Raw genomic sequence first — 27,594 nt, 5'->3', positions numbered from 1 at the left:
AGTGAGTTGAAATTGGGTATTTGGTAGCCTTTCTGGGCTTGGTTTGTGTAGAAAACCCAGTGTTTTTTTCATCATTAGCCATTTTTTAATACAGGTTACATAAGCATAGGTCTCAGCATCTCACTGCTGCAGGTACTTTTTAAAATCCCATGCAAATGATTTCAAAGTTGACCCCATTTACATTCATGCCAATTATTAGCAGAAGGAATTCCGGTGGGCAGGTGAGCCTGTAAGAGAAACAGCCTCGGGATTTATGAGTGCAAATCTGTAATTGTGTTTCTGATGCAACAAATGCACATGCCAAATCCCAGCATCAGCTTCAAGATGCTTCAGAGAGCAGTGCTTTGGGATAAGACATTTATTTTCTGGACATAAAGAGGCATCTAATATGGGGGCAGAAAAAAAAGATAGAAGCAGGTTTCAATAGTCATGCTGTCCCAGGGGTAGCCTGTCAGATCTTACCCAGCATATCTTGTAGATGTTGTTTATTTTACTCTTTTCTCCCTTCCTTTTTCTCCTTCTCTAGGATTTCCGTGAGAAAAACACGGATCATATGCGCCCAGACATTGTAGCTCTCCTGCGAAGCAGCAAAAACGCCTTTATCTGTGGGATGATTGGGATCGACCCGGTGGCCGTCTTCCGCTGGGCAGTCCTGCGAGCGTTTTTCAGGGCGATGGTTGCTTTTAGGGAGGCTGGAAAACGATACGTGGAGAAGAAAACTGGTATGTGTGCCAATCTCCTAATCCTAGTGCCTGTTTTTCGCCAGCAATTTAGGTCTAATATATTACTACAGTATTTTAAGTAGCCTGACTTATTAGGAGCTATTAATCTATTTAAAAGGTCATTAAATACTGTGCAGATTTTTGCTATGCAAAAGTTACATTTAAAGGTACATTTGGATTTTAACACATCATAAGAAAAGATTTTCACTTTACTGCTGCTTTAACTTTTCCTTTTTGTAGGATGCATGCATAGGAAAATCAGAACAATTCAAACAGAGACATAAAAATTATTCAGCAAATAAGGCAAATTACTTTTGCTAGGAATTCTTGAACTGTTAGTTACATCTGGAAACAAAAAAAGGCGATAATTCTTCTCTATAGTTTTTCACGCTGTTCACCCTTTAAGCTGCAAGAGAGTGTGTCTCTTGTCTAGCAAAATTCATTGCTTTGCAGTCATCCAGAACCACCTCATGCCAAACGTGGGGGCATTAAATTAAAGGAAAGTAACGGTGCATCATCATGCTGTGGCAGGCAATACCTGGCTGTGCTTTTAGACCATTTCTCTGCATAAAGCAATTTTGGAAAGATGGGTACAAGCTATTACTATTAATTTCTGGGCAGAAGAGGGCTTGAAATTCATGATGAAATTAGAGCCTCAGCAGGGAAAATGTCAGCTGAGTTAAAATAAAGCATGGAGCCGCACTGTGAATTTTTTTTTAAGTTGGAGAGGTGTGTATCAGGGAGAGCCAAGGAGCCTGGGACAAGGAACATAGGTATGGAAACCATACAGGTGGAAAGAATAATTTTCTTGTTTGGGGCGAATAATAGCATTGCCAGAAGAGCAGGTGGCAAAAATTGGCTTTCAGCTTTTGAGGCTCTTCCTCTCAAACTGCTTGGATGCGATGTATGAGAAAAAAATCTTTCTGGTGAACCTGGGTCTATCTGGCACATCAAAGCAGCATTTATGGACAGCAGTGTTTCGTAATGCCAAGAGGTAGATGGCAAAGATATTTGACGTTGGGAGAAACATCACTCGAAAGAGTTGGCTTCCAAAAATCCATATTTGCATTTTCCTAGCATCACCTTTTCATCTTGCATAAAACCCAGGCTGAACTAAAGTAAGCTGATCAAGGAGATAATAAAAATACGTCCAGTCTTGGGAAGTAAGAGCTAATTTCAAGCCCTGCTTGGCTTTCTGTGTCTCTGGCAATCGGTCATGCCTGCCATGCTCGTCTCCTCACTAGCTAGCTTTACGCTTTCCAGTCTTGAGTTTGCGGCAATAACTTGCTTATATCTATATGTTATAGAGACATATATATCTCTCAATATATAGGTATAAAATAGAGTCCAGGAGGTTTTCAGACAATTCTGAGACTCAGTTCTTGCATCGCCTTTTCTTTCCATACCAAAACTAACCAATACACAGTAATGGATGAGTTTCTAAATCTTCTCTAGCATGTGGTGCTGCTCTTTTATCTGTCTGGTATCCTTTAGTCTGCTTTCAAACGTCTTTGTGCTTTGTAACCTCTGTTTTTTGAATAAAAAAAAGAAAACAAAACAAAACCCCTCAGAAAGCTGGATAAGGTTTGTCTTAAACTTCCCGATAATCTTCAGATAATTTATAACCTGAGTTTTTATATGCATCTTCAGCCTGAATTGGGAAAAAGTCAGGAGAAAGTCACTGTTATATAGGCAGAACTAGTGGGAGGAGATTACCTAAATCTAATTCCCATGTTGAGGTATACCTTATCTGTAGGGAAAGCTTGCCCTACAAGCAATGGCAGAGCTGGGACTACATGTTCAGCTGCCTCTGCCCTCTCTGGAGAGGTACCCATCATCTCCTAGCTTGAGTTCTGCCCAGGTAGTGGTAGCGGTTGGCAAGGTGAGATCTGTGGCAATGTTTTCATCATGCTTTTGCTGGCAAGACCTCAGGCCCATCTTCTGTTCAGTTGTCCTTCTCCAAAATCCCATCCATCTTGCCAAAGCACCACAAAGCAGATGGCTGTAGAAGAGGTGGACCTCAGCAGAAGGCTTGGCCAGTGTCTGGACAGTGGGGTGGGCTGGTGCGGCACGGCGGATCCACTACCTGATGCTGGTGTCCCTCCTGCTCCCTGAAATAATCCAGAAAAGCCCCAGACTGATGCTTTGCATCTATGGCAGAAGGCATTTATGAATTATTAAAGGATCACTAAAATTACCCCACCTCAGTAGACAAAAGCAGACAACCAAAGACAGCATATGTTTTTAGGTTTATTTTGTTTTTTTTACCAAACCTTGTTGGCTTTAATTAGCCTGATTCGAATGCCTTACTGCCCACAGATGTGTAGCTTTTGATAAAATTATAGTAGATTATCTGAGAATAACTTCACACATGTATGTTCATCCAAGTGTGCACGCTTAATATTTGTATATAATTTTTAAAAAGGCGTGCTGCCCTGTTCTTGGTTTCTGAGGTCCTGTCTGTTGCTGCTACCATCCATCAGGCAGGTGTAATTAATGAGTAGGAAAATATCTGAAGCATGCTTTTTTTTTATTTAAGGTTCTTTGCCCTCTTTTAACCCCAAATGGATGTCCCTTGCTTTTACCTGTTTGAAGGCCTGTCCGAGTCATGCTTGCAATACCCAATGGAGATTTTAATGAACAATCTCTGGTGTATGTATAAGCAGCTCTGCAAAGTTTTGCTCTGCTTTTTGCGTCATCCTGTTGGTTGTCTTCTCCATGTCAGCAGTGCCAAACACTGCTACCGCTGCTTCTGTAAGGATAATCAGCATTTTTTCCTGCTGGCTTTGGAGACTCCTTTCTTTGTGCTCCTAATATCCTCGTAGCGCAGCTTTTAGTGACTGCACGATTGTCCTCGTTAACCTGGAGGTGAAGAGCAGCAAAGCGGTGTCACTGTGAATTCTGTTTGGTACCTTTCTCTTCCACCCGAGAGATACCTCTTATGGTGCCGCCAACCCTCCTTGGATGAAACACACTGGGATCTGGCAAGCTGCAATTAGCTGAAGGGTGGACGTTTTCAATAATTTGGTTTCTTAATTATTATTGTTGAGTTTATCAGGGGGGATTGAGGTGGTCCAAAAGAACTACACATTTGAACTAGATTTGTTAGTGAACTTTGATTAAAGGAACATTATCAAGCTTTTTAAGACAGAAATTTTTTTGCTGTATCATCGATACAAATTTATGACACAAAACCCCCTAATTCTATGTTAGTGAAAACTTGACAGAAGAACTGGTGCTGTTCATATAAGCCAGGCTGTGGAGACTCCCAGCTTTCTCATCTTGGTTTTGCTGGACACAAACCTAAATCCTCACTCTGACAAAGGGTTCATGGTCCTGGCGCCCTGTGCTCCCTTGATAGGCTCTGCATTTGCATTAAGCCAGCAAGGGCTGCTCATTGCATTAGTGCCTGTTGTGGCTGACCTACATGATGACAGGTCAACAGGAAAACAATCCTGTTGACTTCTGCAGATTTATTCCTGAAGCCAGGCACCAAAAAAACCACACACCCCCAAAAAGAATCAAGCCCCCCCTGTGCCTGTATTTGCCAAATAAAGGTGATAGGAACCAAAAAAATGATCTTTGAGGTCCCACTGAGCAGTATGAAGTGGTGTTAATGCAAGGAAGATGCCCCTTGATAGTGTTCCTCTGTAAAGTTCAGCTCGGTCCTTTCTGATGATTTAATGCATTGGTATCAAATGCTTCCGTACGTGCTGACACAAGGTAACTCCTCTGTGACCTCATCATGCCTCAACGGGAGCATGACGTATCCCTTGACTTGGCCACCTAAACGATGATGCAGAGGTGCTGCCTGATTGCGTAGTGTCACCTGTGTAACCTCTCCTCCACCCTATGATCGGAGCTGGGCCATCAAAAGTCCTCTTGGCCACGCAACAATGGTTTCTTCCAACTTCCGACCTCAAACCCATCCTACCTAACTCCAGACTCTGTGTCCTCTGCCCTTGAGGAATACAGAACCCTTCCTTAATTCAAATAATTTCTATTTTTCCTCTTAATTGCCAATATCTGAGCAAAGCACGCCTCTGGGATGCAAGATGAGAATTTGAGGTGGCTGTGTCCGGGAGCGTCTGCACAGGGAATTGCTGATAATGCCTGGCAGAGGCACAGGAAGGATTTTAAAAAACAGTTAATAAAAGTAAAGATTTATCTAAGCATCTACTTTTTGCCCAAATAATTGCGGAATGATTATAAAGTGATTATGCTCTGGCTAATAAGGATTATAAGTGGGGTTGGGATGCAGTCCAGCCCATCGCTCCTGTGCCACGGCACCGTGTTAGGAGGAAACTAAGGTTAAATTTTGTTGAGTGTGAAAAACACGTGACCCTTGAGCTCTTGTGTCCTTCGGGCTTGTTCTTTAGCCTCTCCTGATTTCTGCTTATATAATCTTTCTCTTCTCTCCATTTTTTTTTTTTGTTGTTTTTATTTTGCTTCCCCAAGGGCATGATGATGCAGTGCCATGTGCGGTTTTGAAAAGTGTGGATAGTTTTAGCTTTCTCCATCACCCAGTTCATCAGAGGAGCTTAGAGATCCTGCAGAGATGCAAGGAGGAGAAGTACAGTAAGGCTCCACCAACCGCCCTTTCCTCTGATACAACACTCACATGCCAAGAAATGGAAACCAGGTGCATTCAGTGTAGAAAGGGTTAAAAAAATGCCCGAGGAGCCTTCCAGGATTGAACCAGCTGCCTTATTGCAATTTTGAGCCTAACAGGGAATTATTAGGCAGAGTTTGAAGAGTGAAATTAAATGCAAACCCACATCTCTTGAGTTAGCGCATCATTTTGTTGGCGCTTTCCCCATTTACTCGCTGACATTAAGTCAAGATGCTGATGCTAGGGGTATATGTTGTGTGGTTTATTGTTGTTATCACTTGTGTGATAATATGTTCAAAGCACTGCAAGTCCTGTAGGAATATTCCTGGTATAAGGCACGTGGCTGATACAACTGGAATTTGACTTTATTTGGATTTTGTTGGACTTTGAAAATAACTTTAGCATGTGAAAATATTGTCTCCAAGGGCTTTTACTAAAACTAAAGTATTTGGCAATGTTATTTTACAGAATAGGTTGGGTAAAGATGCACTTGGTCTCCATTTCTTCCTCCTCACTTCTCTGTCACATAATAAAACTCATCCTGCATGACAACATGGACACTCTTGCCTGCACTACTGTATTTTTTGTATATATATATAAAAATATATATATATTTGGTGCTCATATCTTTAGATATATCATTTTTCTGCCATTATTCTTTTCCTTCATGTTGCACATTAAAGCTTACAGAAATAGAGCACTGCTATATGCATTCTTCAAGGGCAAATCCTCAGCCCAAGTTGCTAACATAAACATCGTGCAACATAGGGGTAAATGCAAAACACCCAGGTTTTTTCTGCAGAGCTGACCACGGTAAGTACAGTAGTTGTGTGTTAAGTCTTCACAAATATGCTTTTCCTGCTAGAAACCTTATATCAGATTTCCATGCTTCCTGCAGCACATAACGTTGGGGGAGCAGAGGTGTTTTAATTCTTAATTTAGACTTTAATTCTTAATTTGGACTATGTTATTTTTTCCTACAAGTTCCCACTATTGCTACTATTGCTACAAGGAAATATAAAGCAGGAAGACAAACACAGCACTAGATTTTACTGAGTGGTGTTGTGCTAAGTGACCTTGCTGATGCTACTGAGAAACTATTGAAAAGGAAGACGATTATCAGTAGAGTAACTTTAATTGCAGTTAATGAATCAATTTTAATTTGTAGGTTAGCTCAGCAATATGGGAATTTGGGGGGGCTTTGATTTGCAGTTGCTTAGGCGTGAAGAGGGAAATTCATACAACTCAAGAGCCACTTAGGAACAGAGCTTTAATTTAATGTGAAGCAGTGAAGTTGAGCTCAGTGTTGAGCTCAACATGTTCAAACCTTACTTATTATAGACTATTCCACATAGCTCTTAGGATAAAACCAACACATGGATCTGAGAGTAACATTGCTGTAGTTTGTGAATTGGCTGAGAGCATCCGACCTGACAAACAAGTAATTCATGTTCTGCATTCAGAAATCTTTCGCGTCTTCCCACAGGGTGTGCTCCTGCAAGCTGCTTCCCCAGGCTTCATTTCTTTGGCAGGCTAAACCGGGGTTGGAGCGTGTATTGGTTTTGGGTCCTGAATTTAGTGAGCTTGTGGGCCCCGCAGGCGAGGATGCTCAGGCTGAGGTTGGCCCCAGCGACTCTGCTTTTCCCAGAAGTCAGATGAGGTTACGCCCATGTCATCCTTGAGAGAGGGACCAGATAAATCATCTCCTTGTCTTGAATTGTGCAATTAGTTCTAGCTATGCACAAAGAGAGGAAACAAATTGATTTGGTGAGTATATTGAGATTCCCTTTAGGTCACTTGTATTCAGCTTGTGTAGCTAACTGATCGCCCTTCCCTTCCCATCTCAGCTGCTTTGCTGGTGTCTTTGAGTCTGTCAATTAATTTATGGTCTTCCACCAGAGCAAGGCACTGGGTTTAGACATCTCTGAGTTCAAGACCAAATCTCTGCTGGTTGACGTTCATGAGTAGGAAGCAGACTGGGATTATCCAAAGCTCTTCTTGATGAAGGCAAAGACCTGTTAGGCAGATCAGTCTGTGTTTCTGAAACACTACAGCTGAAGAAAAGGGAATGTGCTTGAAAAATCAGAATAATTTTCTTCCTGAAATGTAAAATAGATTAGCCTGCAGCTGAGCTGGGTGAAGGGAATGAGTTGTTTCCATTCACACCACTGTTCCTTGAATGCAGCGTATTAATATATGCGATTTAATAGCCTGTATTCACTAGAGAGAATACTCAAAGCCACATGAGACTCATCAGCCTAAATCTAAAACCTTTTGCTTTTCATTTCTAAAAAATCCTGCTCTATTTCCCAGAAAAGAGGCTACATCAATATGACAACTTTTATTTGGCTGCGGCATGTATGTATTTCTTCTTTTAAGAGCCAAGTGACGGCACAATGTAGAAAAGTCTTTTTTGGGGGGGGTGGTATGTCTAAAGCAATCCTCTTTAACCCAGCTTGTGCACCATAACTTTTATTAATCAAAAAGTCACATAAGGTGCTAAGCTGGCAGAATTACGATGCGGTTTTAATGCAGCTATCGTCTGGAAGCCTGAAATAGAAGTTCCCTTTTCCTGAGCAATGCAAGGTGCGGATGCAGTAATATTTTGCTACAACCTTGTCTTCATAACTTCAGCTTGGCTTGTTGGGCTAGATGGTGTTTGGGGCTTTTTGTCTCAGGGATTTCTTTGGTGGGGAGTGCAGGGAAGTAAAGGAGGACAGAGTTTGCTCCAAAAAGAAGAGCATGGACTAAAAAAAAAAAAACTTAGAAATACCAGTGAAAGCCCATTTTTCATTAAATGCTTTAGGTTAGAGAAGCCTTCTGTGCCTTAATGGGTAAGTATCCAGGCATATATACTATATAAAAAATACACACAGCTAGATGTTATGTGCTTTCTTAGTGTAAAACTAGCTACAAAAAATAGTAATGCAATATTTTAAACAGATTCCCGATTATTCTCTTTTTTCCCCCCCTTTACAATTGGGTTTCTGTGCTCTAAACAAGTCACTTTTGCACAGAAATGCCAGTCTTGAAAGAGGTAAAAGAATGCTCCTAGGATGAGAAATGTAACAAAAAATGGCTTAAATGGCAAAAAGGGGGATTAAAAAGAGAGGTTTGACCTCTAGTCATAGCTAGGCACTTGGATAGATTATCTGGCTTGCTTTCCAAAAACCTCCAGAGTTGGAGATTGCAAAACCTTCTCAGCAGGAGTGACTTGGTCCTGCCTTGGAGCACAGGCAGGATCAAAGATGACCTGTGGCAGCACTTTCTGGAATTTTCTTTTGCTCAGATTTCTAGGATATTTGGACACTTTATATACAATAATTTAACCAAGCTGACCATCAGCCTTTTCAGGCATCTCCTGCCCAATGTTCAGGCTTCAAGACAACCTGTTATAATATCTCAACAGGTAAAGGAGGACAGTAGATGCCCTGTTAAAGGGATGTCACCTGTTGAGGTTTGGTAGGAATTAATCTTCACCCTAGAAATTTCAGGCTCTGAGGAATAATATTTCAGCAGGATGGGCTCAGATCTCTGCATATTCACTTTGTGTTCATCTTCAGAATAAAAAGATCCTTAGGACACCTTTTAGCTCAGCATCTGGGCTATATTAAATAGGAAAATGATAAATGCGGGGAGGAGGGGATATGGTATTGCTTCTTCCTGTTCTGTTACAAGCTATAGTTTAGACTTCTTTCTTTTCAGAGAGGGTTTGTTTGCATTTTTTTTTTCCACTACAGAAACCTCAGGGTAAAGGAATATACTTTTTTCCCATGTTCAGAAGAGCACTGCGATGTTTCCTGTCTCACAGCAGTGATTTCGAGACAGTTAAAAAATTGCTCAGCTGTTTCCATGTCAAATTCAGGCTTATCGGGTCTTTAAATATCTGTAGTTTAGTGACTTGAAAAGTGTTTTGTTGTCTACAAAAATTGTCCTCTGTCTTCCTAAATGCTTGGTTAGAAAACATTTCCACTTTGGGGAAGATAACGGCTTGAAGTCTGCTTCTGTAACCATGCATGATAACTTCCTTGGCTATTTATTAAATATAAATTGCTCTAAAACTACCCCTATCAAAGGATACAGGTTCAATAGGCAATAAAGCTCCCTGTGCAGTATATACTACTCGCTATATGTGTCCTTGTCCATGTATCTGTAGGACGGGAAGAAATGTGCAAGGAATAAATGACCATTTTTCCAAGCACCCTACTTATGTCCAGGTGTTTTGCCCGTGCAAGCAACTCTGTTGTCCCATGCACAGCAGAGAGCTTAGGAATATTTTGGACATGCAGGACATGGGTGGCAGGTCCCCCCATCACAGCAACCTCTTCCTTCACACTGTTTGCTTACTAGCTGGGACAACATGTGCCTAACACACCGTGCATGTGTGGGAGGGGAATTAGTAGGTTTGAGCAAACAGCATTACTCATAAGGGTGATGACTTTGTGGCAGAGAGGTAGAACTTAGCAGACGACGGGCATGTTGGCATCCTTGGCACCCTTGTATGCCCAGCATGTGCCATGACACGTACATGCTCCTCCTTGCTGTAGTCAGTGCTAAGCTATGGCTGTGCTAATTGCCTTTTGGTGAAGAGCCAGGTAGAAACTTTTTTTTTTCATGTGCTGCTTTAGGTATTACTCGGAAGAGCCCGCGGACACCACTCTCAGATCTCCAGGGAGTAAATACCATCAATGAGAGGACCCAGCGGTAAGTCTTGCATTTTTTTACATTAGCATGACAAGGAAATCTGGGATGGGAGAGCACTGTCTTTCGTTATAAATGATTGTATTAAAGTTTCTCCCAGCTTGCTTATTAATTTTGTCTTCTCTTTGTTCTTTCTCTGCTATGTGATCATATCTAAGTATCTTTACTTGACTAAACGGCAGGCAGGGAAAGCAACTTTCCTGTGTCAGAAGGCAGCAATTGCAGGTGGTGTGGCATACGAGGTGGTAAGATGCTTGCAAAAAACCCTAATGAATGTGCCGATATCAAGGAAATAAAAATTTACCGGGGATTTTTCTGGCACAAAAAACCCAATTATGTGTTTGGGTGCAGAATTGCATGCAAGCGGTGTGATGGTGGCTCTAGGCGCCACTGGGTGTGGAGGACCTGGGAAGTTAGGGGCCTTGAGATCGTACCTTGTCAAATGCTTCCTTGTTTTTAAGGGAAAGAAACATGTTAACTTCAAAAAGGTTCAATTTTTACAGTTTTTATGTACAGTTTTATTTTTTGATCCTTCCTTGAAGGTTCTGGCCATTCAAGCAACTACTTAACGAGACCTTTCTGCTTGAGAGTCAGGTCTATACTTTGAGATGCAGATCTGTGCCTCTTCTGCAAAAGGTTTTCCAAATCCGTTTCAGAATTAAGTTACTTACGAAGCAAAACATCTTCATTTCAAAGGGATATCTGGGCGCTCAGCCTCCTCCTTTTCTCCAACTACTCTTGTGCTATCTCTCTGCAGACCCCAGAAAGTCTGATTATCCAAATACTACCTCTAAAAGGGTACAGTGCCTCTCTGCTTCCCTCTGAGGAGATGTGTGTGTGCGCTGGGGAAAGATATGATCAAAGCAACCTCAACTCCTAAAACAATTGCTTGGAGCTGCAGACATCCAGGTGTAACTTCATGGCTGCTCTGAGTTTCTCGAGAAGTCCAGAACAAGTCAAGAGTAGTCTGACACTGTCTCCTGAAACATGTCCATCAAATCCCCTGTAATGGTCCTTGCATCTCAGTGGGCTTCCCTTCCACACAAAATAAAATATCCTCCAAATATATCATTAAACCTCATTTTTTACTGGCTTTAATGCCAAATGGCCAAGACAGAAATGAGACACAGGTTGTTCCGTTTTTTTTTTTCTAGGGGAACAAAAGTGGCTTTCATTGTCTGGCTTTGTTCAGCACATGCCCTCTGATTGCCGTCAAGACTAGAATATCCCTCTTGCCCTGAATTTCTTCCCTTTGAGAGTGGTGGTAGCACCCTGCTGAAGGAGAACTGAATATTCTCATAACATTACAAGTTGGCTTATTTTCAGTGGTCAAAAAGGATGTGATTTCCATAAAATTGTTGGATTGAATTCACAAATTTGTGCCACTTCTCGAGTTTGGGCAGAAATCCAGCTTGTGCAAGCAATCTCACCGTATCGTGGGAAGGTGATGCAACCCTGGTTGTCCTCACATCAGTCTTTCCCACCCCTCCTTTTTTTCTTTCTCCTAATGCTATAGCTGCTACAGCTCTAATCTGTTGGGTTACGACAATAGTAGGTACATGGTAATGTTTGAGGCAGAGAAGGTTGGTGTCTCCAGAGGTGACGTTCGCTGTTTCTAGCATCTCTGGTTGCGCAGGTTTCCCTAAATGTGATGTAACATGAAACTTTGTCCCTGGGAGATCTTCACATGTAGATAGGAGAAGTTCTGCAGTTTCTCTAGCAAGCCTTCACATCTGATGTTGGTGCATGAAGAACATCTGCGAAGTGGGATGGGGTGAGCTCCAGCTTTGGAGGCATGTTAGTGCAGCAGCTTGGGCTGCCAGCATTTTCATAGCCCAAAACATTTCAATTATCCCAGCAAGGGGCCATTGTAAAGGCAGGGAAGCTACTCCTGTCCCAGGCAACAAGGGGGATGTATTTATTTACTGTGGAGTTCAGTCTGTGGTCAGCTCTATTTATTTGACTTAACCCAAGCCAGCATAGCAGACAAGTTGCCTTAAACAGCCAGGATCAAGGGTAGCAACTACTGTGTCTTTCTTCCATCATCCTCAGCAGTTGCATACTAACAACAGGGTCAGGACAGACAGTTTATTCCCTTTACTGATATATTTGCAGAAAATGTACTTTTGAAGCTGTCCCAATTCCTATGCTCCTCCTCGTGTGGTGCCTCAGTAGCACGGTCCATGATCTTTGCTTCTCTTGGGCATCATCAGTGATGGGTCCCCAAATGTCGTCTGTGCTCCTTCCTTCTGAAAGCACAAACGGGGTCTCTTGTAAGATCTCTAAAATACAGCCTGCACTTTCGGAGTAGGCAGGTGATTTTTATACCTTTCATTGAAGATGATTTTGATCTGAAGAGTCATGATTTTGATCTGAATAGTCATATCACACTTGATAAATGTTGGTATTTCAGTTAAATTGTGCTTGTCAAGCAAGAAGGGGTAAATACATGGGTGAAGGTAACATATAGAAGAGAGATTTACTTTAACAGCTTTCCAGCAGATAGACCGGCAAGTGATTTACAGAGCTAAATTAAACAGGAATTTGCTTTCAAAGCCATCTCGTGATCATGTGGTCCCTGATAAGTCTGCAGTTGCACATCCAACCCACAGGATAGCCCGGGGCTTGCTTCTAAAAGCAAATTTGAGGCATGACATCACTCAGGAAGTCGTTGCGGAGAGTTTAGTGAGCCCAGTGCTCTCCTCTGATCTCAGAAGAAAGCGGACGGGTGGTTTGCACATGCTGGGGGGTGGAAACCAGGCTTCAGCAGAGTGTTGGAAAGCCGGCATGCCTTGGAAGTCCCTTCACCAACTGTTGAGTAATGAAAGCCATGCCATCACTAACCAAAACCTCTCGGGCTGTCCGTTTTCCTGCTGGTTTATGTTCATTGATGAAACTGTTTTATGTGCAGTGATGTCTAAGTGGCATGCAGGAAAGCAGGTGTTGATCAGTCTGTCTTGAAACAGTTGATTGGGCTTGGTGAGATGATTGACCTCCCAAGTACCAAAAAGCCTGCATCAGTCACTATATGCATGTATACATCCTAAAGTGTCCATAATAAACAGCTGTCTTTTTTTTCCCCCAAAACCACATGGGAGTTTCTAGGGATTTCTATTCTCTAGTCTTGTTCAGAGTCCATATATCCACAGCTGGTCTCAAGCCTGAGAGTGCATTGAGGTTGCTCAGGATTAATGATGGGTTGTAGATCCCAAAAGTGGCCATTGAGGTTTAGCGGTACCCATCAACTGGTGATTTTTTTTTTCCTCCTGCAAATAGGTTTTTGAAGGATGGGACCTTAGCTGTGGAGAGAAAGGAGGTGGACAGGAGAGATCACCTGGATATTAAAGCTTCTCGCTGGCCTTCCTTGAATCAAATGGGCTGCTTAAAAAAAGCAGGTCAGGGAGTGCTCAGCCAGGGGTTTACTTTGCTGCAATTCATCCTTTGTTTTAATAGTGGTATATGTCAAAATGCTGATTTGATAGGACTAGGAAGGAATTTGAGAAGCACTGCGGCGAGGCAGGAAGGCGACTTGCACTCCAGAGTCATGTTGCTCCAGGGATCTGGCTTCAGGCTTTGGGCTGGCTGAATGAACAACTTTACATGCTTTATTTTTTAATTTCCATGCAGCACTTGATATTTGTCCTTCCTCCAAATCAAGACTTTTAAGACAAAGGACTGCCTTGTTGCTAGATCTCAGAAGTGACCAGTGCCAGAGGCCCCATTTAAACCACGGTGTCCTTCAGCATCCTCATGACCAGAAGACTGGTGCTGCATTGAGTCTTGTCCTATTCCTTTTCCTCCTGTCTAAGATAGCTTGGGGTTGGGGGGTGGTTGCAGACCCCACATCCTCCCTTAGATCACCTTTATTTCATATGATGGTTTCTGCAAGGCTGATAGAGAATTTAAAATTAGGAAAAAAAAAAAAAAAAAAAAAGAACTTCCCCCCCGCCAAAAGCCCACCACCAAACCAAAAGTATTGCAGTTGGGTCCAGCCCAGGAGAGGCTTCGCATAACCCCAGACACCATAGGAAGGCTCCTCAACTCTGGAAATTATTTGCCCTGATGTGAAGTTTTGTCAAGTACCCGTTTCCCTTCCTCCAAGGGAGGATTTTGGTTCCTTTCACCATTTCCTTCAGTCGTTCTGCAGCCAGGTGAGTGTTTCTAGAGAACAAAGCAGCTCTCCTTCACAGCAGAGAGGACCAAATAGGGCAAGTGATTTGTGATCAGGTCCCAGTGACTGATTTTGGGCCAACCCATCAGTCCAGCTGCAGCTGGCATCCTTCATTTGTGGCAGATAATTAGTTTATTGCAAATGATATTTGCTTGTTCTTTTCCTAATGAAATCATTGCATGAATTAGAAAAGACAGAGTCAGCATCATCTAAAGTTGTGACTGAATGATGGCAAAGCTGATGGCAGAGGTTATAGTCTCATATCCTTCAGACCACTGGGGTATCTGCAGACTGCAGGTCCCAAACCTTGTGACTGGGAGAACTGGGAGCTGTTATTCTCCTGTTGATAGTTTTCATCCTTTTATGAGTATTTGATTTTTAAAATGTGCTTAATTAGCTGATCACTTCACGTGGTGTCTGGCATCATGAACACATCCCATGGAAGCGGATTTACAGTTAAAAGAATAAAGCAGCGACTCTCATTTTCTACCAACGGATTATTTTATGATCTTATTTTTTATTTTGTCATAGAACCAGAGTTTTTTATGTCTTCCTAACACTGTGTGATGTTTGATGTTGCAGCGATGCCTATGCGGTTGGCTGGAACGGCCGAATGGGGATGCGGCACAACAGGCTCGCCAGCTCCGGTGCCTTCCTAGACAAAGATGGGATATTTGTCAACGCGACTAACAGCAAGCTGCTGGAGAGGGCCCACGGCATCCTCATGTCAGTGCAAAAGAAGGGGATTTTGGCTTTATTCCTCGAGCATAATGAGCAGCATGGGTAGTTAGAGGAATGTAAATAGCCAGAATATAAACATATCAGGGTTTCAAGTAGACTTGGAGATGTTTCACGGCTGGGTCAAAGTGACCCCAGTATGTTTTACGCATCTGATTTATTTAACTCTTATCATTCATTTGTAGTGACAGACACAGGGAAGAGAGAGAAGGAAGGAATCTGCTGGTCAAACCAGTCTCAAGATATGACAGCGATGTAATGTAGTCACATTTTTTAATGTGATATCAAAGTTTCCATTACAAATTAGGTGGGGAAATGTTGATGATTCATGCTGCAGCCTCATCAGAAGGTTCAGAGAACATCACTGGGGTGGCTGGAGTTAACATGGGATATGAGAAAGCAGGAGGGTGGTCAGTCATTTCACAACGCCGCTCCCTTGCTTTACCCATATTACCGGCATCCCATCATCTCCAATATAATGATTCCCTTTGATTGGATACCTCCCTCTCAAACCCATGCCACTAAATTTGTAAAACTAGTTTGCAGCATGCAGAAGCAGCCCAGTTTCTGCGCAGGTTATAGAAAGCGGCTGCTAAAGGGGATTTGGAAGGGTTTGCTTCATAAACTCCTCCATTCTGCAATTGCACGCATGGATTAACCTGAGCCATTTATTATCTCCCCAGGCGAAATAAGAACTTCAAAGCCAAACCCAATCTCCCAAAGGTGAGTGGGAAGCAACATTTTAACCTTGCTTGGGTTAAGACGGTAGGTACAGTGATGAGATGCTGATGGGTGTGAGGAAGACCGCTTGGGTCTGCATCAAGACCTTGGTCAGCTCAGCTCTGTTCAGGGCTCTTTAATGGACATAAAAACCAAAGGATTTCAGCCCTGATTTGTGCTAGGAGAGTGCTGTATGGCTCCTTTTTGACTCATCCTGGGAAGGAGTACATATGTGCTGGTGAAATTTGGTAATGAAATCCCTAAACTAAAATGAGCGGGTAGGTTATGCAAGGGGGCTGGTACCTGACAGACAATGGGCTTGTCTAATATTCAGTTTCCCTCCATCTTGGCTGCGTTTACTATATGTTAAGAGATGCCAAGAGATCTGTTGTACCTAGAAGAATAATGCTCATTGTGGTCCTTGCTGGTGCTGCGTTGGGGGTTGGGAACAGAGGATCAGGAGGAGCAAACTTTGGTTTTACTCCTCCCTGCATGCACATTGCACCTGGAGAGGCACAGATGCAGTTAATCAATGAACTGCTCATTAACAGTGAATAATTTGTGTGCAGTCCTTAGTGGGGTAGGAAAGCCAAATTTCCCATGGTCAAAGATGCCCTGGGCAAGTCCTCAGAGGAGCTCGGAAGAACATGATCCTGGGGATCTGGCTCTGGCCAAATAGCGCAGAGCTACATTTCAAGCTGTCCCTCAGTGTTTCCTGTTAAGATTAAGTAGGGTGGTCACCTAAGGAAGCCCTGCAGAGGGTATAAAGAGGAATATAGCATCTAGTCAGTCTTGTATTTATCAAGAACAAATGCAGTCTCTCTTTTTTCCACAGCACATGCTGGACGTGAAGTCCCTCAAGCACCTAACCAACCTGACACTGCATGACCGCATTACCAAATCTCTCCTCCATCTCCATAAGAAGAAAAAACCACCCAGCATCAGCGCCCAGTTCCAGGTAATCTTTTGCCTTTGAGAGGTAAATTAAAAGCAAATACCTGCTCCAAGTGCCTAGGAGGACACTTGCAGGCACAGTCCTGTCCCATCCTCACCACCGTTTAGGACATGAATTCAGGTGAGGACATGGCTTTGGGAAGCTGAGACACACCTGCAGGTATTTAAATGGTATCATTGGAGGGAAACAAGAGCAATGGTGGATATTGTGGGGGATGATGCGGCGGAGCAAGATGGGACACGAGCACGAACTGCAAAGCAGAGAGGTTGGTGCGTTCCTGTCCTCTGGTACCTCACTTTCCAAGCCATCGCATCGTTGCGCTTTCTCTGCCAGATCCAGAAACTGCAAAATCCCCAAATGATGTTTTTACAGTCTTTTTACTTGCATTCAGCATCTGAAATTCAATCTGTTTTCAAGCCAGCCAGAACATGAATTTTAATAGGGGCAGAAAGGTCAAAATATTGCTGCATTATCTCCAGGCAGGCAGAGGAATTCAGAGGAGGGATCGATACAGCATTTGTTGTGTTGTCGGCGTTGTGTGCCAGCCAGCCGTCCCTAGGAATAGCTGCAGCAAAAATAATCCTCCAATATGCGCATCAGGGCTTGGAAACTGCTACAAGACACATGCATAAGCAGGTGGTAGCATTAGAAAGCAGCTTTTCAGTTAAAAATCGGTTTCTAAGCAAGTCTGGCTTAGTTTTGACTTGTAATTTTGGTGGGGATTTTTTTGGAGATGTGGGTCAATTTTAGAAAGTCTCCATGTGTAGATCTGGATAAGATTAAGTAATCAGATATATACATGCACACACACATAAAAATCTGTGTATATATAATTTGCAGAATGCACATCTGTGTGTGTGTATATATATATTAAGTTTAGTCTAGTCTGATGGTATGCTGGTTAAAATACACTTCTGCAGAGTTTAATTCATACAATACCATGGAGGGGATTGAAACAGGGATGTCTTGAAGTGAAATGCCTTCCCAAAACCTATTCATCCTTCAAACGAAACTCTGAAAAGCCTCAGGGTGCATGATTGAGATTTTTACATATATTTTTACAGCACGTACAAATAAAAGGCCACTAAACACCATGAAGATTTCCCCCCTACGCAGGATAGCAGGTCATTCGAATACCCTTTTCCTTATGCTTTTTGATGTTCCCCAGCAATGATGTGACAATGTAGAAGCTCTGCCTGCAACACATCCTTTTTTTATTTAAATGAATAAAAACCTATTTAAGTCAGAGGCAGCTCTGGTATGACTGCCTGCTTCTCCTCTCAGACAAACACCGTGCACTCCAGCCCTAATTTCATTTAGCACTTGTAAGAGAGAAGCATTTTCTCAAGAGAGCAGCCTGGTGCAAGCCAGCGAGATTGCTTTTTTTATCAAGAGCAGGCTAATAAAATTGCAGCACATGGAACTGGGTCACAGGCAGGAAATACAAATGTTTCCTATCATGGGGTTTGGCGGGGCGGGGGGGCAGTTGCTGATAAATGCTGCCTTGTGGCTAATGCCTGAACATCAGGCTTGCAGCTGCTCCGTCTCCTATTGATTTTAACCATGCCTATACTTACAGTAATCTATAGGCGAATTATCTGTATTGGAGGATGCTGTAAGAGGAGTGACGGCTTTCACAGCTGAAAAATAGACCGCTGGTACCAAAACGCCAGCACAGTGATTTATAGCCTCCCCTTTTATCCTGCATGCAGGTGGTACCCTAAAGAAAAGGATGCTGCCCTGTCTAGCATGGGGTGATGCTGAAACAATTCGCGCCCTGAAAGACCAAATACAGGTGGTGAAAGAGTGGGTGGCTGGAAAGTTTTGCAGGCAGAGGGACAAAGGAGCAGGGTACGGGGTTAATCCAGGGACCTTGCATGTCCTTTACGGATTCCTGATGACCAGAGCTCGCGCCAGATGGCAGAGGCTGCCTGAACCATCTGCCTTGTGCGGGATGTCGCTGGCTGCTGCTGAAATGGAAATACCCCCTCCTACGGGGCCAGTGGTCACAGTACGATCCAATTTCCAGTGGTGGGAGCACTTTGCTTGCTGGGCTTTCAGCAGGGCTGTTTGGCAAAGGGGTTGCATCCCGTGAGTCCCCTGCTTCCCTCCCACCAGCCCAGTGTGGGGCACGGTGGGATGCTGCAGCATCACTGCTGATTGATATCTCCTAATAGGCTTTTTTTCTTTTGTAAAAAAAGAGTGATTTCAGTCTACTTTTAAGAAAACCAAGAGTGTGCCAGTGGAGGTCTGCCGCATCGTGGTGTTCCTGCTGCTCCCTGGGATAGGAACGCTGGGGCAATTTGCATGCAGTTAATACACGCATAACGCAGCTGCATCGCACATGCGTGGGGTCCATCCTTTACTCTTCCCCAGATCCTGGATGTAGATAAATTATTCTAAACATGAAAGGCTTCCCATACAGATGTCTTTAAAATGATCAGAAGGAGAAGAAAAGGCTTCCTGCAAGAAGATCTGTAGGCAAAATTCTTCCTTCTAATATCATGCCATTTTAGTAACACATATATTCAAAAATTTATAACTCTGCTTATAGTAAATATGCAACAGAGTCTCTTTTACACAGCTGAGTTTTAAATGCTATTAAAATCAGGAGTAATCAACTCTGGAGCACGTTACTAATACCGTGTCAGAAATGTGCTTGACAATTAGAGAGATTAAAAAAAAATGCAGTGGAGGAGCCCAGCCAGCCGCAGTCTGACTCAGCATGCTCTGATTTTCAGTATGTTTTTATTCAAAGAGCTTGTGCTTCGTCTCAAGAGAGTCAAAGATTTCCGAGGTGGAGCAGTAACTCGGCGTAACATCCCGCTGGAGCAGTTGGGCATAGCAATGATGCCAATATAAATTTTTATGGGCTAGACATTTAATAATGATGCAGAAATAAGGGGAAATATAAAATGAGAACCTGGAAAACCCTTGATTCTCAGTGATCGCAACTGTGCAGCAGAGGAATATGGCAGGAATATGGCAGCATTGAAGCTATTCTCCTCTAAAAACAACCTATGAAGTGGTTAGGGTTCACAAGCTTCAAAAATCATTGCAAATTCCAGATCTCCCCTTTGCAAAACTGTCATTAAGAAAATTCATTTTTAGGCCAGCAATAAATTTTGGACCATTAAAAATCAGGAATAAATGCTGCGTTGAGTCACTTTTGATAAAGGAAAATTTTATTTGTACTTAAAATATACCAGTGATTGTTTGGTGCAAGGTGTAAATCCTTGTCTTGGAGCTCCCGCTCATGTCTAGAAGAGGCTTGCTGGTGCAGAGCAGGATGTGACTTTGGGCTCCAGTGGCTGATGTGAAAAGGTCAAACTGGAGATCTCAAAATACAACCCAGCATTATATTTATTTCTAGCTAATTTGTTGGGTGCAAAGACAAAACCAGCCAAGTTGCTTGGGCTGAAACACTCGTTACGGGGAACAATTTCTCATCTGCTTTGTTTACTCATCATTTATTCCAATTTTTTAATTTTCTGATTTAAGCGCTTGGATTTTCACTATTCATCGTGGTCTCTTCTCCATTTCCCGACTGAAGATGTCTTCTCTGTTGCAGGCATCGCTTAACAAGCTGATGGAGACACTTGGCCAAGCAGAACCTTATTTTGTCAAGTGTATTCGATCCAACGCTGAAAAGGTAAATCCCATCCCGTAAAAGCAGTGCTGATAAAAATCATCTTGGAAATATTTTGTAAATTCTTACATCTCCTCCCCCTCCTTCTTCACTGACCTTGGTGTCTGCAGGGTTGTTTCTCTTACATGTTCTCACTCCTCTCTCCGGCTGCCATTTCTGTGTGTCCTGCAACTTTTTTTCCTTCTTAAATACGTTATCCCAGAGGCACTACCACTATCGCTGATGGGCTCGGCCTTGGCCAGCGGTGGGTTCGTCTTAGAGCTGGCTGGTGTTGGCTCTGTCGGACACTGGGGAAGCTTCCAGCAGCTTCTCACAGAAGCCACCCCTGTAACCTCCCCGCTACCAAAACCTTGCCACACAAACCCAGTACAAGGGGGTTAAAAACAAAAGAAAGCCCCAAATCGAGTTGGATTTAGAAGATACTTATATATGAGCAGTGGGAAGTATCGATGTTATCACTTGGGTGTTGCTCTTGATAAATTGCACTGGCTTTTCTTGAAATTGTAGAAACGTATATAAAAAATATACAGTTTTAATTTATATGAAAAATATATTCATTTTAATAAATAAATATGACTCCTTTGAAGCTCCTGCCACCCATAATAGAGATTTACAGCACTGTGAATTCGTTTGTGCTGTTACTGAGTCCTAAAGCTTCTTTAAAATAAAGTTTCTATAGGTAAAAGCAGATACTTTTAGAATAAGCTATGTTATTCAAACTGACTCAGTGATGCATCATATTTCTTGAATTTTACTTTAAGCATTTGTCTCATGGGCTAAGTTTAAAATGAAGGTTGCAGTAGTGACGCTTTCTTGGGGATTAATCCATTGGAGTTTTACCCAGATGTTTACAGATGAAGCTTTATGCCTTGGAGATTATTTAGTTGCTCACAATCTTACCCATTAGCTGTGACCTTGGCAGAGTCTTATTCAGTTTGGGGGCTCCAGAAAACCTTCTTTATGGTTTTATATATCTAGTTAGCTGTTTGAAAGTCTCCATCTAATGGCTGCTTGGAAGCAAACAGGATTCAACCCTGGTGGGATTAGTATGGTTCCTGGGGACCCGCATTCCCTCCCTCCCCTAGCATTGTTGCCAACATGCATGTCACGCAGATGTGCTATATCTGCTGAATCCGTTTACCCATCCGCATGCTTAAAAGCCTCAGTTAAAGGAAATATTTGCTCATCGTTGGCCTGTTTTTCCCCTTACAGCTGCCCCTGCGGTTCAATGACAGCCTGGTGCTCAGGCAGCTGCGGTACACGGGGATGCTGGAGACCGTTCGCATTCGCCAGTCAGGATACAGCTGCAAATACTCCTTCCAGGTTGAGTAAAACGTTTTCCATCTTTCGCCACCTTTAGCATCATTATCAGAGTTGTCTGAGTGTTGCTAGCTTGGGTTTTTAACAGGTAAAGAATTTATAGCTCATGCAAGGCAGTGGATGTAATGACCTTATGTCTGGCATGGAGTGGTCCACTGCTGTGCTGCTGATTTCTAGGAAGCTGGTCTAGACCTAGGTGAAGGCTACAAGCCCCTCTGCAGATAACATCATGGGTTTTGAACAAAAGCAGTGGTTTTTTTGTAACATGGACTTCTTTTTTGCAAAAAAAGGTATCCAATTTGCACGTGCTCTTCTGTGTGTGTTTTGGAATCACCTGGGAATGGTGTTCACCCTGTCATGTCAGTGCTGGCTGCGTCCCATCGGGACGGTGATTGGCATCCTCTACACCGCTCAGGAGTTGTCCAGCTTTTCCTGTTTTCTTCTTTTCCATGTGTTTGCCAGGTTTTGCACACATGTCAGTCCTTTCATGCTTTGCTGGTGTCGATTTGTTTCCTGCTGGCAGCTGCTTTGGGCCAGATGTCATGTCCTGCGCAGCAGCTGTTTAGAAAAGGAAAACTGCTCAATTTTTTTTTTGCCATGAGCGTGGATCCCAACCTGACTTGGGAGGATCTCTCCTCTCATACCTCCTCGGCTCTTTGAGTCCTCACAGCGGTAACCGATGGAGCATCTCAGAGATGCTTTGTATATACTGGTAGCCCCCTTCTGTAGCAGCCCTTGCTGAGCATTAGGAGCATTTTTTGCTTGAGATGACCCCATGGGTTCTGCAGAACCTCTCCTGCCACGCTGAAAGATGTTTGAACATTGCTGGGTGCCTGCTTTGATGTGTTTCCCATCAAACCACAAATGGTGGACGAAACTTGGTGTTCCGCAGTCCGTAAAATGCTGTCATTCTGCTCACTTGATATATCCCATTTCATGTAGACCAGTGAAGCAAATCTGTTATTTACAGAAGAAAAGGACACAGCAGGACCCATCTAACCAAATCTTGGTGTTTCCTTTTTTCTTTCTCAGGATTTTGTGAACCATTTCCATGTCCTTCTGCCACAAGGGATCAGCCCCTCTAAGCACAATATCCATGATTTCTTCAGGAAAATAAAACTCGATCCAGACAATTACCAAGTTGGAAGAACAATGGTAAACATTTATCCTCAGCTCTAGACTTACATTTAAGATACAGATTTAACATCTGCCTGCATTTCTGTAATGATAAATTAACATCTTATATATGTTTTTAGTTAATGAAACTATTTTTCTTCTGCTTCCCAGAAGCCAATGGCTTAAATGAAGCTTTGAATATTGTTAGCACAAAATAGTAAGGAACATTGTTGGTTTGTGTTAACCAAGTCACAAACCTGGTTGTAACGAGGCAGCCTTCAAAAAACTGTATCTGTTTGTAGACATAGCTTGATACGATAGCTGTCATTTTGCCGCCTCTGAAAGGAAAGCAGAGGCTCTGTAATTCAGAGCTTGGACAGTCACAGGCTGTAGATGAAACTGCAGAAACCTGTTAGAGGTGGCTTAACTAAAATCAGCTGCTGAGCTTTCTTCTGGGCATCCAGGACACAGAAACCAGGAGGATTAAATCATTTGTCTTGTGGTCTCGGAAGCTTTCCATGCTAATGTTTTTGGGGTTTTTTGGCCAGGTTTTCGTAAAGGAGCGGGAGCGGCAGCTTCTGCAGGACCTGCTGCATCAGGAGGTGCTGCGCCGGATCACACTGCTGCAGCGCTGGTTCCGCAGCATGCTCTGCAGGAGGCAGTTCCTGAGCTTAAGGCAAGCTGCAGTGATCATACAGGTAGGTGATGGTGCCTGATTTTGTTGCAAATTACGATCCACAAATCCTGCGGATACAGCTGATGGGTAGAATCAGGTCCCCTCCCCGAGGAAGGAGCTTACAATCAGGATTTGACTCCTAGTGCTGTAATAAGTTGGGAATGGGGGAGACAGAGCTGGAAAAGTTGCATGAAGGCAGGTGCTCTCCCATCCCCACGCAACACCCATTACAAGGAACTCCCTGCTGTGTTTGCAGAGATTTTGGCGTAGTTACCAGATCCGAAAGCAAGGCGAGCCATCTCCGGACCCTCTTGTCCTCAGCAAAGCCGCCGTCATTCTCCAGACCCACTGGCGTGGCTTTGTGCAGAGGCGAAGGTTCCTGCAGATGCAGTTTGCAGCCCATCTCATCCAGAGCTGCTGGCGGGAGCACGCCAAGCGGCGGCATGACGCAGCCACCAGCATCCAGGCAGCCTGGCGAGGACACCGCGCAAAGCAGTTGTACACAGCCAGCAGAAGCAAAGTCGTCTGCTTGCAAGCGGTGTGCAGAGGATATTTAGCACGACAAAGGTAACGCTGTTGGCCTCAGTTGAAAAAGAAAACTTTTTCTGATGGTGCTCATTGGGGAGGGGGGTGGTTGATGTGAATTTGGGCACTGCTCAGACTATGGTGACTTAGAGAGGATGGTGTCCCTTTGTAGGATCCCTGACCCTGTTGCGACCTGCCCTAATCCTTCGTTTGTCCATACTTTCTAACAAAGGAGTTTATTTAGCTGCACATCCTACTCGTAGAATAAGCAATCTATTTCAGGTTGGAGCACGTAGGCAGTGGAAAGCCGAGGCCATAAATACTCGTGAGGTTTTTTTTTCCCCTTGGCAGCAGCACCAGTTTAAGTAGCCTATTTTTAACTCAGATTGCCTCGCCGATCTGGTTGCTGTGCTGTCTCACAGGGACAGGAGATACTGGAGCCAGCTGCTGAGAAGGGGAGAGGGTTTCCAGCCATGCCTTGGCTTGCTGGCCGCAGGGCAGGTCTTGGTTCATTCTCCGGAGGCGCTGCCTGCAAGGTGTGGAGCACCTTGACATAGGGTGGAAGATTTGGGAGCTGCAAAGAGCTCTTGGAGCAGGGCATGAGCCCCTACTAGCTGTACCAGAGGCAGCCCAGGCAGGATGGTGAAGATGGAGAAGCCACGGGGGTGCGATGAGTTAAGATCTTCCAGCTCCATCAGCTTACAAAGGAGCTAGACCAGGGATGGAGGCTGGAGCTGCTGCCGTCAGCACGAGAGGAGCTTTCAGGTGCGTTGGAGCAATCCTTGAGTAGGAGAGACGGCATAAGAGGAGAAGGTTGAAAACTGAATGTGCATTCGCATTATCTTGCACCAGATGTGCAAGGAGGGTTGCTTGAGATGCTGCCAGTGGTGAGGTGATGATGGTGGTGGTGATGAAATGGCACCAGTGCAGTGCCTTGAAGGGACGTGAGTGGGCATGGGGGTACAACACGCTGGTTTTCTGCTTTCTTGTAGGTTTAGAGCTTTGAAAGAGCAGCGATTAAAAGAGATGCAGCTGGAGAATGGCCTGTCAGTTAGAGAAGAGGATGGACTGGAGGCAGATGATGCGTTGGAAATCAAGGGCTCCGACCCATCTAAGTGGGAGGATGGCTCATTTGAAGAGCGAGTGAGAGCTGTAAAGGAACATAAATCACTGATGGAGAATAATCGGGTGAATCACATGGACCCACTGGATACTTCTGCAAATTTATTGTACAAAAGGCACGAGAGAGCCAGTAGCCATAGCGGGATGGACACTGAAGAGGAGGTCGCTGTGAGAGAGAGACCCAAGTCACTGGAGGATCTCAACCAGAAAAAAGTGGTTCGTGCAAAAAGAGAAAGCCGGAGGATGCGTGAACTGGAACAGGCAAAATTTAGCTTGGAGCTGCTCAAGGTCCGGTCCACAGGCGGGCTGTCACCTTCAGAAGAGCGGCGGTGGTCCACCGAGCTTGTATCTGAGGCACTTCATTCCCCTCAGGGAACCCCGGAGAGTGAAAGCTCTCAAGGGAGCTTTGAAATGTTAAGCTGTGAAGATACCCCAAGTAATAAACTCATTTCCTTAGTTTTAACCGAGCAAGATGTGCAGTCGTTTTCCACTGACTCTTTGCCTAGCAGTCCCCAGGCTCATCTGCAGGAGAAGTCTTTCTGTGCGGCAGATGTGAACAGCAATTTACCCGGTTGCAGAAGAACGCCTTCAGACTTGAAGCCACCTGATAACCTCACCGTGAAGGAGCACGTGGTCTGTGACCCCCAGAATGTTATACACAAGGCACATCCAAGAGAAACCTTCCTTTCCAGCAACCTACCTACTTTCTATGTTCCACCACAAGACAATGTGAAGGTAAAGTTGATGGAGAATAACCTGAGGAACAAAGCAGTGGAAAGAGAGGAGAGGACAGTTACGTTCTCTGAGGTCAGAAAGGACTCTGAGCCAGACCAGAGAGGGGAGGAAGAGGAGAAGTCCTCTACCAAGAGAGAGGAACACGGGACAGTGACTGCAGCGCAGGCACATTCTCCAGACTCAGTCATCAAGAGACTGGAAAAGCTCAATGTGGAGAAGGAGGAACGGCAAAAGCAGCTTCAGCTGCAAAATGAGAGGGAAATGATGGAGCAGATCCGTCAGCAGAAGGAAATTCTGGAGAGACAACGCAAAGCCTTTGAGCAGCAAGGGAGGGTGGAGGCTTTGCAGAGGGCTGAGCAGAGCAGAATGAAGGACCCCTCCCTCAAACCAACCAAAAAACCAGACAGCCGGCCTCTGTCGGTCCTCATCCTGCACCCCCAGAGCAGAGGGGAGCACAGCCCCACCACAGGTGTGACTCCAACCTCATCGGTGGACATTAAAGGTCTCACCGTTGGGACCAGGGTAAGCTCTCCAGCCCACAGTGCCCCCAAAGACAGACCTGTCAGCATGTTCATGGAGCGAAGAGAAGGTCAATCAGGATCGGCGCTGGAACCCCGGTGCCGTTCCAGACCGGCTTTGGACCCCAGGGACCTCCCAGGCAGCCACTTCTCAAGGACAGAGCGCCTCCGGCAACCCCGAACGCCCAACCAGGCCACCGAGGAGACAAGGGCAAGTGCTATGTTCTTCACGCCAAAAGACAATCCCTTTGGCCTCCAGTGAGTAAAAAGACGATGTGCTTTCTCCGTAGGCTTTCTCCGTAGGCTTTTGGTTCTGCTAGAGACCATTTTATGCAAATGATCTAGAATGTTGTTTCTGGAGACTGTACAAAACCCCTAGTGAAACAAAGACAGATTTCTTATCTTCTAGCAATGAGCAGGCAGAGATCAGAGGAAAAGGAAAAAGAACTGGAAATACGATTTCTTGATCTTTTACGTGATGGGCATTATGTAAGCCAGGGGAGATAATCATGGACATTAACCGGTGAAGTAGTTAACAGAAAGAGGGTTGACACTGCTTTCATTTACCCTACGTGAATGGTGATAGGAGTTTATTTCTCAAGGTAAAAGGTGAAGAAAACATTCTTAGGATTTTTGGGTGGTCAGAGTAGAAGTGACTAGATAAGGCAGAAAGTTTCATCATCTTTCTCATTTACTATATAATTAACACAGCCAGCAAAGCCATTCGGACAATCTTACCATTGCACATTAAAAAAATAGTGTCTGAAGAGAGTTTGGGATGCAAATGCACTTTTGACAGCATATCACTTACATAGATAATTACACATGTAATGGGCTTAGCAGTCATTCAGCTCCGTTGCATTGCTTAAATGATGGGCTGCTCCAGCACAAGGTCTAGAGACCACAGCAAGATCTTGGGACAACATCTGCTCCCACTCTATAGTGTTCTTAAGCTACCATGCTTAATTTTGGAGAGCTTTTGGCCATTTAGCTCAAAAAGGACATAACCCCCCCCCTCCAAATCCTGCTGTGCCCTTTCCAAGGTAAAAGCTACCAGTGAATGTTTGTTGTTGAGAACTCAAGGTACCGCCAAGCGTAGTAGTCTTGTGGTTTATGTGCTGTTGCGACGGGAGGAGATTTGCGTTTAATTTGTGCATGTTTTTTAAATAAGTCCAGACACATGTGATGGGGAAAAGGAGCAGTCAATAAAAAAAACAGTCCTTTGCCCCCTGATAGAGCCAGTGGCATCCCTCGTGCATGGGCATGGTGAGGGTTTTAGTCAGAAGCGATGGTAGAAAGAGTGAGCTGAGCAAA

At 44.0% G+C, this 27,594-nt stretch overlaps 1 protein-coding gene across 10 annotated transcripts in view; it reads left to right on the top strand.

Moving 5' to 3' along the window:
- The window catches only part of MYO9A (myosin IXA), a 191,585-nt gene that overhangs the window by 138,947 nt on the left and 25,044 nt on the right, over positions 1-27,594 (top strand). For 9 of the 10 annotated variants that reach the window (XM_069797731.1, XM_069797734.1, XM_069797729.1 and 6 more), the window contains 12 exons: positions 527-722; positions 5,181-5,300; positions 9,963-10,038; positions 14,789-14,932; positions 15,628-15,667; positions 16,500-16,622; positions 20,191-20,271; positions 21,481-21,591; positions 22,621-22,743; positions 23,253-23,402; positions 23,637-23,947; positions 24,898-26,538. In XM_069797731.1, the coding sequence (XP_069653832.1) occupies positions 527-722; positions 5,181-5,300; positions 9,963-10,038; positions 14,789-14,932; positions 15,628-15,667; positions 16,500-16,622; positions 20,191-20,271; positions 21,481-21,591; positions 22,621-22,743; positions 23,253-23,402; positions 23,637-23,947; positions 24,898-26,538 (3,116 nt within the window). The remainder of the gene's footprint in view (positions 1-526; positions 723-5,180; positions 5,301-9,962; positions 10,039-14,788; positions 14,933-15,627; positions 15,668-16,499; positions 16,623-20,190; positions 20,272-21,480; positions 21,592-22,620; positions 22,744-23,252; positions 23,403-23,636; positions 23,948-24,897; positions 26,539-27,594) is intronic. The other variant, XM_069797732.1, reaches the window with a different exon arrangement.

The sequence above is a fragment of the Haliaeetus albicilla genome, chromosome 12, assembly GCF_947461875.1.
Source record: "Haliaeetus albicilla chromosome 12, bHalAlb1.1, whole genome shotgun sequence".
Taxonomy (NCBI): Eukaryota; Metazoa; Chordata; class Aves; order Accipitriformes; family Accipitridae; genus Haliaeetus; species Haliaeetus albicilla.
The sequence above is the reverse complement of the archived record's forward strand: the minus strand, read 5'-3'. Positions and strand labels throughout refer to the sequence as shown.